Source organism: Macaca mulatta, chromosome 13 (assembly GCF_049350105.2).
Source record: "Macaca mulatta isolate MMU2019108-1 chromosome 13, T2T-MMU8v2.0, whole genome shotgun sequence".
NCBI lineage: Eukaryota > Metazoa > Chordata > Mammalia > Primates > Cercopithecidae > Macaca > Macaca mulatta.
Window position 1 is genome coordinate 23,631,232 of NC_133418.1, and position 12,632 is coordinate 23,643,863.

Below are 12,632 nucleotides of genomic sequence, written 5' to 3' on the forward strand. Positions count from 1 at the left end.
CAGGAAACAGCATCATTTTCCTTTAATTCTACAGCATGTTTCCATCAAGAGGGGAAGGAGAAAGAGATGAAGTAATAGATATTATAGACATCAGATCGTATTGCTATGAACAGAGGCAAAGTGATCCGAATACCCCAAAAACACTGTAGAATGAGAACTAACAAGACCAATGATGTAGCAATTATTTTGCTCAAGCAAGAGGAATTGTGAGGCAGGAAGTAGGGAAAAGATGAGGTTATTTATGAAAGTTTGAGGTTTCCGCCCAGGAAACCTGAGTGAACTCACTTCAGATACATTTGGAATATTTGCATAAAAGAATATTTGATTTTGGCAGCTCCAGGAACTACTGGACGCAGGAAACAGTGCTAGAATTGGGATAAACCACAGTGACTCGTTATTCCTCTTTGTTACTCTCAAGCATCAGAGATACATGTTTTGTTGATTTTACTTATAAAAGTGAGATAAACTTGAATATGAATACATTGCTTTCGTTGTTCTAGGAGCTAACTCTTGGATAAAATAGCTACTCAGTGAAACTCCTTTAGAGAATAGTGTGATATTCCCCACAAGACTATTTTAGTAATAAAAATTATGTTGAATTCGAATTAACTCCTAAAATGGTCATTTACAATGAATATTGGAGTGATTTCTGAATGTAAATTTTATTAATATCTAATGCTGGTAACAGTGTAACTTTGTAGAAGTATGTCAAAATTGGTAATTCATGATCTTTTTATTGAGGCTAATATATTATTTTTTGTTACCGTGAATGTTTGAAGAGAATTTCAGAAGGCTAAACTAGCAGATACAAGAAAGTTAGCCAAAGTATTTCACCACACGGGAGTGAGAAATAATAAAATTATCTACTAGGTTTCAACAAACATATATCCAAGCTGATCAATTTAGGACACTTCCACTGAAGAGATGTGAAGTGTCATTGTAATTGTGTACCTTCCTAGTTATCAGATGAGTTAAAGAGCGTGATGAATGTTTGTAGTATAGTTTTATAAATCCTTCTGATTTCCTGCATGAAAGACATGCGGGATCGTGTACCCCCTGCTTTGACATTGATTTTCAGGTGTATGAGTTGCTTCACTGATTTAGGTCACATTTGTCCTCATCACTCGGCATATCCACATTGATATTGAGATGGTTTTATTTTAGTTTTAGACATATGACAAATCATACCGTGTTTGCAATTGTAAGGGTATATTTCATGAAGCCTGTGTTCCCTTTTGTCAGTGTATTTCTTTTATGTTCCAGTCCCCAGACACAAAGTAGAAAACATCAAAGCCTACACTAATACAGACAGGAGGATACAGCTTGGTGCTAACACTGTATGCGTGTGTGGATAACTTTATTATATTTACGTGTGAGTGATTATGTGTCCCTTTTGCTTTTCAGTGCCTTCTCAGAAACCACCAGCCTTGAAGGTAATTAAATTTTCATTTATATTTTGAACTAGTAACTGTAGAGTCTATGAAATATACATTATTTATTGATTATTTTGATTCAAATTCCATTCAGGCTACAAGTGACAAGAAAGATTCTGTTTCGAATATAGCCACAGAAATAATGGATGGACAAAAATCTGGTACAGGTAATTTTACAGAACACATTTAGTGTCATGTTCAGTCCAAATGTAGAAGAACTTCTCTTCCCTGAATACATAGCGGGGGACTCATTGAAGATGTACATTCTGAATCAGCAGGCCTGAGATTCCTCAGTTGTAATAAGTTCTTGGGTGATGCTGATGCTACTGGTCTTAGACATGATCTTCATAATAAGATTATAGACTTACCCACATTGAAATTGGGAAGAAGATACCTTGAAGAGCAGGTCAAGACATAAGGGGCTTAGGGGACAGAATAATTTTGCCTTAATTCTACAGCATGTTTTTACCAAAGGTAGAAGGAGAAAGAGATGAAGTATAGATTTTACATTCACATCCTACTGCTGAAAACAGACAGTAAAGTAATCGTAATAACTCGTACACAGTGTAGAACAAGAACTAATGAGTCCACTGATATAGCAATTAGTTTTCTCAAGGAAGAGGGATTGTGAAGCAGGAAGGAGGGAAAAGAAGGAGTTATTTATGTAATTTTGGGTTTTCTGCTGAGGAAACCTGAATGAACTCACTTCAGAGGCATTTGGCATATTTGCATAAAGAAAATTTGATTTTGGAAACACCAGGAACTACAGGATGCAGGAAAGAATGCTAGAATTGGTGCAAACCACATTGACTAATTACTGCTCTTTGTTACTATTAGGCATGAGACTTACATGTTTTCTTGATTTTAGTTGTAAAAATTGGATAAAGTTGAACGTGAATACATTTGCTTCTTTGATCAAAGAGCAAAGTCTTGGATAAAATCGCTATTTAATGAATATTCTTTAGAGAATAGCATGATACTCCTAACAAGACTGTTTTAGAAACAAAAGTAATGTGGAATTGATAAACTGACTACTTGGTCATTTTCAATGAATATTGGTGTGATTTCGGAATGGAAAAACTTATTAATATCCAGTGCTTGTAGCAGTTTTATTTAGTAGAAGTATGTCAAAATTAATATAATTGAGGATGCTTTTAATTGAGGTTTATGTATTATACTTTGTTGCCATGAGTGGATGAAGAAATGTTCGAAAGGCTAAACTAGAGAATACAAGAAACTTAGGCAAATTATTGCATCACATGGGTTTAAGAAATAATGAATATTATTTACTCGAATTCAGGAAACATATATCCATGCTGATCAACTTAGGACACTTCCACTTAAGAGATGTGAAGTGTATGTTCAACTGAAATGTCATTGTAATTGTGTAAGTTCTCAGTTATCAGGCAAGTTGAAGAACGTGATGAATGTTTGTAGTATAATAGTGTAAATCCTTCTGATGTATTGCATGAAAAACATGTGGGATCATGTACCACCTGCTTTGACATTGATTCTCAGGTGTATGAATTGCTGCTCTGATTTTAGATCACATTTGTCCTCATCACTCGGCATATCCACATTGATATTAACATTGTTTTATTTTAGTTTTAGACATAGAACAAATCATACCAAGTTTGCAGTTGTAAGGGTATATTTCGTGAAGTTTGTATTCCTTTTTTTTCAATCTACTTCTGTCGTGTTCCAGTCTCCATACACAAAGTAGAAAACATCAAAGCCTACACTAATACAGGCAGGAGGATACAGCTTGATGCTAACACTTCATGAGTGTATGAATAATATTATCATCTGTACATGTGAGTGATTATGTATCCCTTTTGCTTTTCAGTGTCTTCCCAGAAACAACCACCCTTGAAGGTAATTAAACTGTCTTTTATACTTTAAACTATTAACTGTATAGTTTATGAAATATACTTTTTTAATTGATTATTTTGTTTCAAATTCCATTCAGGCTGCAAGTGACAAGAAAGATTCTATTTCGAATATAGCCACAGAAATAAAGGATGGACAAGAATCTGCGACAGGTAATTTTGCAAAACACATTTAATGTCATGTTCAGTCCAGATAGAAAATAACTTCTCTTCCCCCGAATAAATCAGTGGGGGACTCATCGATGCTGCACATTCTGATTCAGCAGGCCTGAGATTCCTCATATGTAATAAGGTCTCGGGTGACACTGATGCTGCTGGTCTTGGACATGATCTTTGCAGTAAGATTATATATTTCCCCATGTTGAAATTGGGAAGAAGAAATATGGAGAGCAGGTCAAGATATAAGGGGCTCAGGGGACAGCATAATTTTGTTTTAATTCTACAGCATGTTTTCACTAAGGGTGGAAGGAGAAAGAGATGAAGTATAGATTTTACAGTAAGAGCATGATGAATGTTTGCAGTACAATGGTCTACATCATTCAGGTATCTTGCATGAAAGACATGCGGGTGCATGTACCACCTCCTTTGACATTGGTTCCCAGGTGATTGAGTTGCTTCTCTGATTTTAGACCACATTTGTCCTCATCACTTGACATATCCTTATTGAAATTGACACTGTTTTATTTTAGTTTTAGTCATATGACAGATCGTAATATGTTTGAAATGATTAGTGTATATTTCGTGAAACCTGTATTCTTGTTTTCTTCAGTGTATTTCTGTCATGTTCCTGTCCCAAGATACAAAATATAAAACAACAAAGGCTTCACTAAGACGGGCAGGAAGATGCAGCTTGATGCTAACACTGCATGAATGTTTGAATAACTTTATCATATGTACATATGACTGATTATATATCCCTTTTGCTTTTCAGTGTCTTCTCAGAAACAACCGGCCTGGAAGGTGATTAAAATCTCGTTTGCATTTTGAACTATTAACTGTATAGTCTATGAAATATACTCTATGTATTGATTATTTTGTTTTAAATCCCATTCAGGCTACAAGTGACAAGAAAGATTCTGTTTCAAATATAACGACAGAAATAAAGGATGGACAAATATCTGGGACAGGTAATTTTACAATACACATTTAATGTGATATTCAATCAAGAGAGAAGAGAAATTCACTTCCCCAAATAAATCAGTGGGGAGTTCATCAAAGCTGCACGTTCTGATTCAGCACACTGGAGAGTCTTCATTTCAATAAGTACTCAGGTGACCCTGATGCTGCTGGTCCTTGGCCATGATCTGAGTAGTAAGATTATAGACTGCCCTACATTGAAATTGGGAAGAAGAACCATTGGAGAGCAGTTCAACACATAAGGGGTTCAGGGGACAGAATAATTTTGCTTTAATTCTACTGCATGTTTCCATCAAGAGGGGAAGGTGAAAGAGATGAAGTAACAGATATTATAGGCATCAGATCGTATTGCTATAAACAGAGGGAAAAGTGATCCTTATACCCCATAAACACTGTAGAATGAGAACTAACCAGACCACTGATGTAGCAATTATTTTCCTCAAGGAAGAGGGATTGTGAGGGTGGAAGGAGGGAAAATAAGAAGTTATTTATGTAATTTTGGATTTTCTGCTGAGGAAACCTGTGTGAACTCACTACAGATGCATTTTCAGTATTTATATTAAAGAAGATTTGATTTTCACTGCTGCAGGAACTACTGGAGCGGGAAACAATGCTAGAATTGGGATAAATCACAGTGACTCCTTACTCTTCTTTGTTACTATTCGGCATCAGAGATACACGTTTTGTTGATTTTAGTTATAAAAAATGAGATAAACTTGAATATGAATACATTGCCTTCCTTGTTCAAGGAGCTAACTCTTGGATAAAATAGCTATTTAATGAAACCTCTTTACAGAATACCATGATACTCTCAAGAAGACTATTTTAGAAGCAAAAATTATGTTGAAATCTAATTAACTCCTAAAATGGTCATTTTCAATGAATATTAGAGTGATTCCTAATGTAAAATTTACTAATATCTAATGCTTGTCACAGTTTTACTTTGTAGAAGTATGTCAAGATTGATAATTGATGATATTTTTATTGAGGCTAATATATTATCCTTTGTTGCCATGAGTGGATGAAGAAACTTTTGGAAGTCTCAACTAGCGAATACAAGAAATTTAGTCAAATTATTACACCTCACGAGTGTGAGAAATAATGAATATTACGTACTAGATTTTAGCAAACATATATCCAAGCTGATCAATGTAGGACACTTCCACTGAAGAGACGTGAAGTGTACATTGAACTGAAGTGTCATTGTAATTGTGTATCATCTCAGTTATTGGGCAAGTTAAAGAGCATGATGAATGTTTGTAGTATAATTATGTAAATCCTTCTGGTTTCTTGCATGAAAGACATGCGGGATCATGTACTACCTGCTTTGACATTGATTCTCAGGTCTATGAGTTGCTCCACTGATTTTAGATCACATTTGTGCTCATCACTCGGCATATCTGTATTGATATTGACACGGTTTTATTTTAATTTTAGACATACGACTAATCATACCATGTTTGAAATTGTAAGGGTATATTTCGTGAAGCCTGTATTCCTTTTTTGAAGTGTATTTCTGTCAGGTTCCAATCCCCAGACACAAAGGAGAAAACATCAAAGCCTACACTAATGCAGGCAGGAAGATACGGCTTGATGCTAACACTGCATTAGGTATGGATAACTTTATCATATGTACATATGAGTGATTATGTATCTCTTTTGCTTTTCAGTGTCTTCTCAGAAAAAAAAAGCCTTGAAGGTGATTAAAATCTTATTTATATTTTGAACTAGTAAATGTATAGTCTATGAAACATACTTTATTTATTGATTATTTTGTTTCAAATTCCATTCAGGCGACAAGTGACAAGGAAGATTCTGTTTCGAATACAGCCACAGAAATAAAGGATGGACAACAATCTGGGACAGGTAATTTTGCAAAACACATTTAATGTGTTCAGTCAAGACAGAAAAGAACTTCTCTTCCCCAAATAAATCAGCGAGGGACTCGTTGATGCTGCACATTCTGATTCAGCAGGCCTGAGATTCTTCATTTGTAGTAAGTTCTCGGGTGATGCTGATGCTGCTGGTCTTGGACATGATCTTCCCAGCCTAAACTAGAGGAAACAACAAATGTAGGCACATTATTACATGACATGGGTTTGAGAAATAAAGAATATTATATACTAGGATTTTCCAAACCTATATCCAAGCTGATGAAGCTGGGACACTTCCACTGAGGACTTGTGAAGTGTACGTTCTACAGAAGTGTCATTGTCATCGTGTACCTGCTCAATTATCAGGCAAGTTAAAGATCATGATGAATATTAGTAGTATAATGGTATAAATCCTTCTGATGTCTTGCATGAGAAACATGCAATAGTATTTACTACCTTCTTTGACATTGATTCATGGGGGTATGAGTTGCTCCTCTGATTTTAGATCACATTTCTTTTCATCATTCGGGATATCCACATTGATGTCAACACTTTTTATTTCAGTAATACACACATGACCCATTAATGTCTCTTTGTAATTTGTGACTGTATATTTTCTGGAGGCCTGTATTTCCATTTTCTTCAGTGTATTTCCTCATGTTCCTGTCCCAAAGACACAAACTATAAAACATCAAATCCTATGCTAGTACAGGCAGGAGGATACAGCTTGATGCTAACACTGCATGAATGTACGGATAACTTTATCATATTTACATATGATGGATTATATATTTCTTTTGCTTTTCAGCGTCTCCTCAGAAACAGTCGGCCTGGAAGGTAGTTACTCTTTCATTTATATTTTGAATTACTAATTGTATAGTCTATGAAACGTATATTATGTATTGACTATTTTGCTTCTTATTCCATTCAGGTTATATTTAAAAAGAAAGTTCCTGTTTTGAATACTGCCACAAGAATAATGGCTGGTCGGAAATCTGGAACAGGTAATTTGGCAATACACATTTAATGTCACGTGCACTCAAGATAGAAGAGAACGTCCCACCCCTGAATAAATCAGCGGGGGGATCATTGAAAATGCACTTTCTGATTCAGCAGGCCTGAGATTGTGCATTTCTAGTAAGTTCTCAGGTGATTTTGATGCTGCTGTTCCTCGGCCATGATCTTAGTAACAAGGTTATAGACTTCCCTACATTGAAATCATGTAGAAGAACCGTTGGAAAACAGTCCAAAACATAAGAGGATCAGGGTATAGCATAATTTTGCTGTTATTTCAGAGCATGTTTCTAAGGAGAGGAGAAGGAGAAAGAGAAGAAGTAATAGAAGTTATAGATGTCAGATGGTTCTGCTACAACCAGAGGGAAGAAGTTGTCATAATAACCCATAAACACTGGAGAATGAGAAGCAAAGTGACCACTGATGTAGTAATTATTTTCATCAAGAAAGAGGGATTGCAAGGCAAGAAAGAGGGAAAGGAAGAAGTTAGTTAGGTAATTTTGGGGTTTCTGCTGAGGAAACCTGAGCGAGCTCACTTCAAATACATTTGGAATATTTACATACGAGAAGATCTGACTTCTGGCTGCTCCAATGTCTACTGGAATCAGGAAGGAGTGCTAGAATTGGGATAAACCTCAGTGTCTCATTATTCCTGTTTATCAGATATCAGAGATATATTTTTATTAGTCATTCGAATGAGTTAAAATTTAATATGAATACATTAGCTCTTTTCCAAAGTGCTGGGTTTTTTTTTGTTAAAATAACTATTTAGTGAAAATTCTTTATAATAAAGTGATATTCCAGAGCAGACTAATTTTAGAGACAAAAATAATGTTGACTGCATTAATTGAATCCTAAAATGGTTATTTGCACTGTATATTGGCCTGATTTCAAAATGTATAAGTTCATTAATATCTAATGCCTGGAGCAATTTCATTTTGTATAAGTATGTATAATTTATTATAGTTTTTGATGGGTTTTATATATTATACCTTCTTGCCATTAGTGGATGAAGAAATTTTCTGAAGGCTAAACTAGAGGATAAAAGAAATATAGGCAGATTATTACACCACATGGGTGTGATAAATAATGAATATTATCTACTAAGGTTCATCAAACATATATCCAAACTGATGAATTCATGACACTTCCACTGAAGAGGTGTGAAGTGTACATTCAAGTTAAGTGTCATTGTAATTGTGGGCCTTCTCAATTATTGGGCAAGTTAAAGAACATGATGAATATTTTTGTTATAATTGTATAAATCCTTCTGATGTCTTGCATGAAAGTCATGCAGTCACAGTTAGCACCAACTTTTACATATATTTCTAGGGTTACGAGTTGCTCCTCTGATTTTAGATCACATTTCTCCTTGTTAGTCAGCATATCCACATTAATCCTTATTTTTTAGTAATAGATGTGGTGCATAATTTCATTTTTAACTTGTAACGGTATGTTTTTTGAAGCCTATATTCCTAATTTCTTTAGTGCATTTCTGTCATGTTACTATCTCAAAGAAACAAACTAGAAAAACATGAAACCCTACACTAATACAGGCAAGAGTATTGAGTTTGATGCTAACACTCCATGAATGTATGGTTGGCCTTACCACATTTACATATGATTGATTATATACTTTTTTTGCTTGTTAGAGTATCCTGAGAATCTGCCCACCTTGAAGGTAATTGCTCTTACATTTGTATTAACTGTATATCCTATACAATATACATCATGTGCTAATCATTTTGTTTTAAAACCATTCAGGCTACAATTGAAAATAAAGATTCTGTTCTGAATACAGCCACCAAAATGAAGGGTGTACAAACATCCACACCAGGTAAACTTTGTAATGCAGATTTAACTGTGGAAAGATGTACATTAATCTATTTGTAATGCTCATAGTCTTTCTATTCTCAATTATTTCACTTTTTTATATTATTTCAGGATTTCATCTAAATAATGCAGCCGTTATCATTTTTATTTAGGTTTTCAAAAATGAGATTTGCATACATAAGGAAAATACATTTTTTAAAAATATAAGGTTTTTTGTTGTTGTTGTTGTTGTTGTTAGACAGAGCTTTGTTCTTTTTTTTTTTTTTAAATTTATTTATTATTATTATACTTTAAGTTGTAGGGTACATGTGCATAACGTGCAGGTTTGTTACATATGTATACTTGTGCCATGTTGGTGTGCTGCACCCATCAACTCATCATTTACATCAGGTATAACTCCCAATGCAATCCCTCCCCCCTCCCCCCTCCCCATGATAGGCCCCGGTGTGTGATGTTCCCCTTCCTGAGTCCAAGTGATCTCATTGTTCAGTTCCCACCTATGAGTGAGAACATGCGGTGTTTGGTTTTCTGTTCTTGTGATAGTTTGCTAAGAATGATGGTTTCCAGCTGCATCCATGTCCCTACAAAGGACACAAACTCATCACGCTACCTGACTTCAAACTATACTACAAGGCTACAGTAACCAAAACAGCATGGTACTGGTACCAAAACAGAGATATAGACCAATGGAACAGAACCAATTCCTCAGAAATAATACCACACATCTACAGCCATCTGATCTTTGACAAACCTGAGAGAAACAAGAAATGGGGAAAGGATTCCCTATTTAATAAATGGTGCTGGGAAAATTGGCTAGCCATAAGTAGAAAGCTGAAACTGGATCCTTTCCTTACTCCTTATACGAAAATTAATTCAAGATGGATTAGAGACTTAAATGTTAGACCTAATACCATAAAAATCCTAGAGGAAAACCTAGGTAGTACCATTCAGGACATAGGCATGGGCAAAGACTTCATGTCTAAAACACCAAAAGCAACGGCAGAGCTTTGTTCTTATTGCCCAGGCTGGAATGCAATGGCTCAATCTCAGCTCACTGCAACCTCCGCCTTCCTGGTTCAAGTGATTCTCCTGCCTCAGGCTCCCAAGTAGCTGGGATTACAGGCATGCACCACCATGCCTGGCTAATTTTGTATTTTTAGTAGAGACAGGGTTTCTCCATGTTGGTCAGGCCAGTCTTGAACTCCTGACCTCAGGTGATTCTCCCACCTCACCCTCCCATAGTGCTGGGATTACAGGCATGAGCCACCGGGGCCTGGCCTTAAAATACAAGATTTTATTCAGATGTTTCTACTTTTACATTTTGATACTCTGAAGTTTCCAATTTGGAATTTCAATGTTTTTTAGCTATTTAAAGAGATCTATTTTGGTACTCTAAAATATTTGTTTTGCTTTAAAAGTCAGTTCAAATTATGGCTTTTATCTAATGAAATGTTTTGTCTGATAACATATTTGGTTTGTTTTAACTTTTATTGGTTCTGGTCAATTTTGTTACACTTATTATATTAAACCAATCAGATGTTCTGATTAGTACACTGTGTGTTTGTATGTGTGTTACTTTATTTTTTTGTTGTTTTTAATTTTAATGAGTAAATCGTAGATGTTTATGTTTATGGAGTAAATGAGATATTTTGATACAGGCATACAATATGTAATAATGACATCATGGTTAATGGTTTATCCATCACCTCAAGCATTAACCATTTCTTTATGCTTTTAATTTGTACTTCCTCAGTACCGCTAAAATGTACAACTAGTTATTGCTGACTGTAGTCATGTTTTTGTTTTATAAAATGCTAGATTTTATTCATTGTGTCTAACTATAGTTTGTACTTATTAAGCATTCTAATTTCCTACCGCACCCACACCCTTCCTAGACTGCAGTAATGGTGATTTTTCTCTTCATCTCCATGAGCTCTATTTTTTAAATTTCTCACACCCACAAAGGAGTGACAACATGTGAAGCCTTTTTTTTTTGTATTATACTTTGAGTTCTAGGGTACATGTGCACAACGTGCAGTTTTCTTACATATGTATACTTGTGCCATGTTGGTGTGCTGCACCCATCAACTCGTCAGCATCCATCAACTTGTCATTTACATCAAGTATAACTCCCAATGCCATCCCTACGCCCTCCCCCTCCCCATAATAGGCCCTGGTGTGTGATGTTCCCCTTCCAGAGTCCAAGTGATCTCATTGTTCAATTCCCACCTATGAGTGAGAACATGCAGTGTTTGGTTTTCTGTTCTTGCGATAGTTTGCTGAGAATGATGGTTTCCAGCTGCATCCATGTCCCTACAAAGGACACAAACTCATCCTTTTTTATAGCTGCATAGTATTCCATGGTGTATATGTGCCACATTTTCTTAATCCAGTCTGTCACTGATGGACATTTGGGTTGATTCCAAGTCTTTGCTATTGTGAATAGTGCCACAGTAAACATACGTGTGCATGTGTCTTTATAGCAGCATAATTTATAATCCTTTGGGTATATACCCAGTAATGGGATGGCCGGGTCATATGGTACTTCTAGTTCTAGATCCTTGAGGAATCGCCATACTGTTTTCCACAATGATTGAACCAGTTTACAATCCCACCAACAGTGTAAAAGTGTTCCTATTTCTCCACATCCTCTCCAGCACCTGTTGTTTCCTGACTTTTTAATGATTGCCATTCTAACTGGTGTGAAATGGTATCTCATTGTGGTTTTGATTTGCATTTCTCTGATGGCGAGTGATGATGAGCATTTTTTCATGTGCCTGTTAGCTGTATGCATGTCTTCTTTTGAGAAATGTCTATTCATATCCTTTGTGACTGGATTATTTTACTTGATATAATGTCCTCTGGGTCCATCCATGTCATTGCGAATGAGAGGATCTTATTCTTTCATATGACTGAGCAGTATATATATCACATTTTTAAAACCCATTTGTCTGTTGATGTACATTTAGGTTGATTCCAAATTATGGCTATTGTGAAAAGTGCTGCAATAAACATGTCAGGTCAGATTTCTCTTTTATAATACTGATTTTCTTGCTTTTGAGTGGTTACCTAGCAATGGGATTGCTAGATCATGTAGGTAGTTGTATTTTTAATTTTTTGTGGACTCTATACTGTTCTCCATAGTGACTGTACTAATTCACAATGCCACCAGTGGTGTACGAGGGTTCCCCTTTCTCTACATCCTCACCAGCATTTCTTAATGCCTTCCATTTGGATAAAAGCCTTTTTAACTGAGGTGAGAAGATACCTCATTGTGGTTTTGATTTGCATTTCTGTGATGACCAGTGATGTTGAGCACCTTTCCATATACCTGTTTGCCATCTGATAGCAGTTTGTAACATAACAGTGTCATTTTGCTATTATTTCTGAGTATGTTTCTAGCCAGAGGGGAAGGAACAAAAATTTAGGAAATAGAAATTATACATATAAGA

At 35.6% G+C, this 12,632-nt stretch overlaps 1 protein-coding gene across 1 annotated transcript in view; it reads left to right on the forward strand.

Annotated features, from left to right (window-relative positions):
• ANKRD36C (ankyrin repeat domain 36C) overlaps positions 1 to 12,632 on the forward strand; it is a 176,876-nt gene that overhangs the window by 129,711 nt on the left and 34,533 nt on the right. Inside the window, exons 69-78 of the mRNA XM_077958762.1 lie at positions 3,280 to 3,308; positions 3,403 to 3,475; positions 4,254 to 4,282; positions 4,377 to 4,449; positions 6,130 to 6,158; positions 6,253 to 6,325; positions 7,142 to 7,170; positions 7,265 to 7,337; positions 9,000 to 9,028; positions 9,112 to 9,184. Coding sequence (XP_077814888.1) covers positions 3,280 to 3,308; positions 3,403 to 3,475; positions 4,254 to 4,282; positions 4,377 to 4,449; positions 6,130 to 6,158; positions 6,253 to 6,325; positions 7,142 to 7,170; positions 7,265 to 7,337; positions 9,000 to 9,028; positions 9,112 to 9,184 — 510 coding nt within the window. The remainder of the gene's footprint in view (positions 1 to 3,279; positions 3,309 to 3,402; positions 3,476 to 4,253; positions 4,283 to 4,376; positions 4,450 to 6,129; positions 6,159 to 6,252; positions 6,326 to 7,141; positions 7,171 to 7,264; positions 7,338 to 8,999; positions 9,029 to 9,111; positions 9,185 to 12,632) is intronic.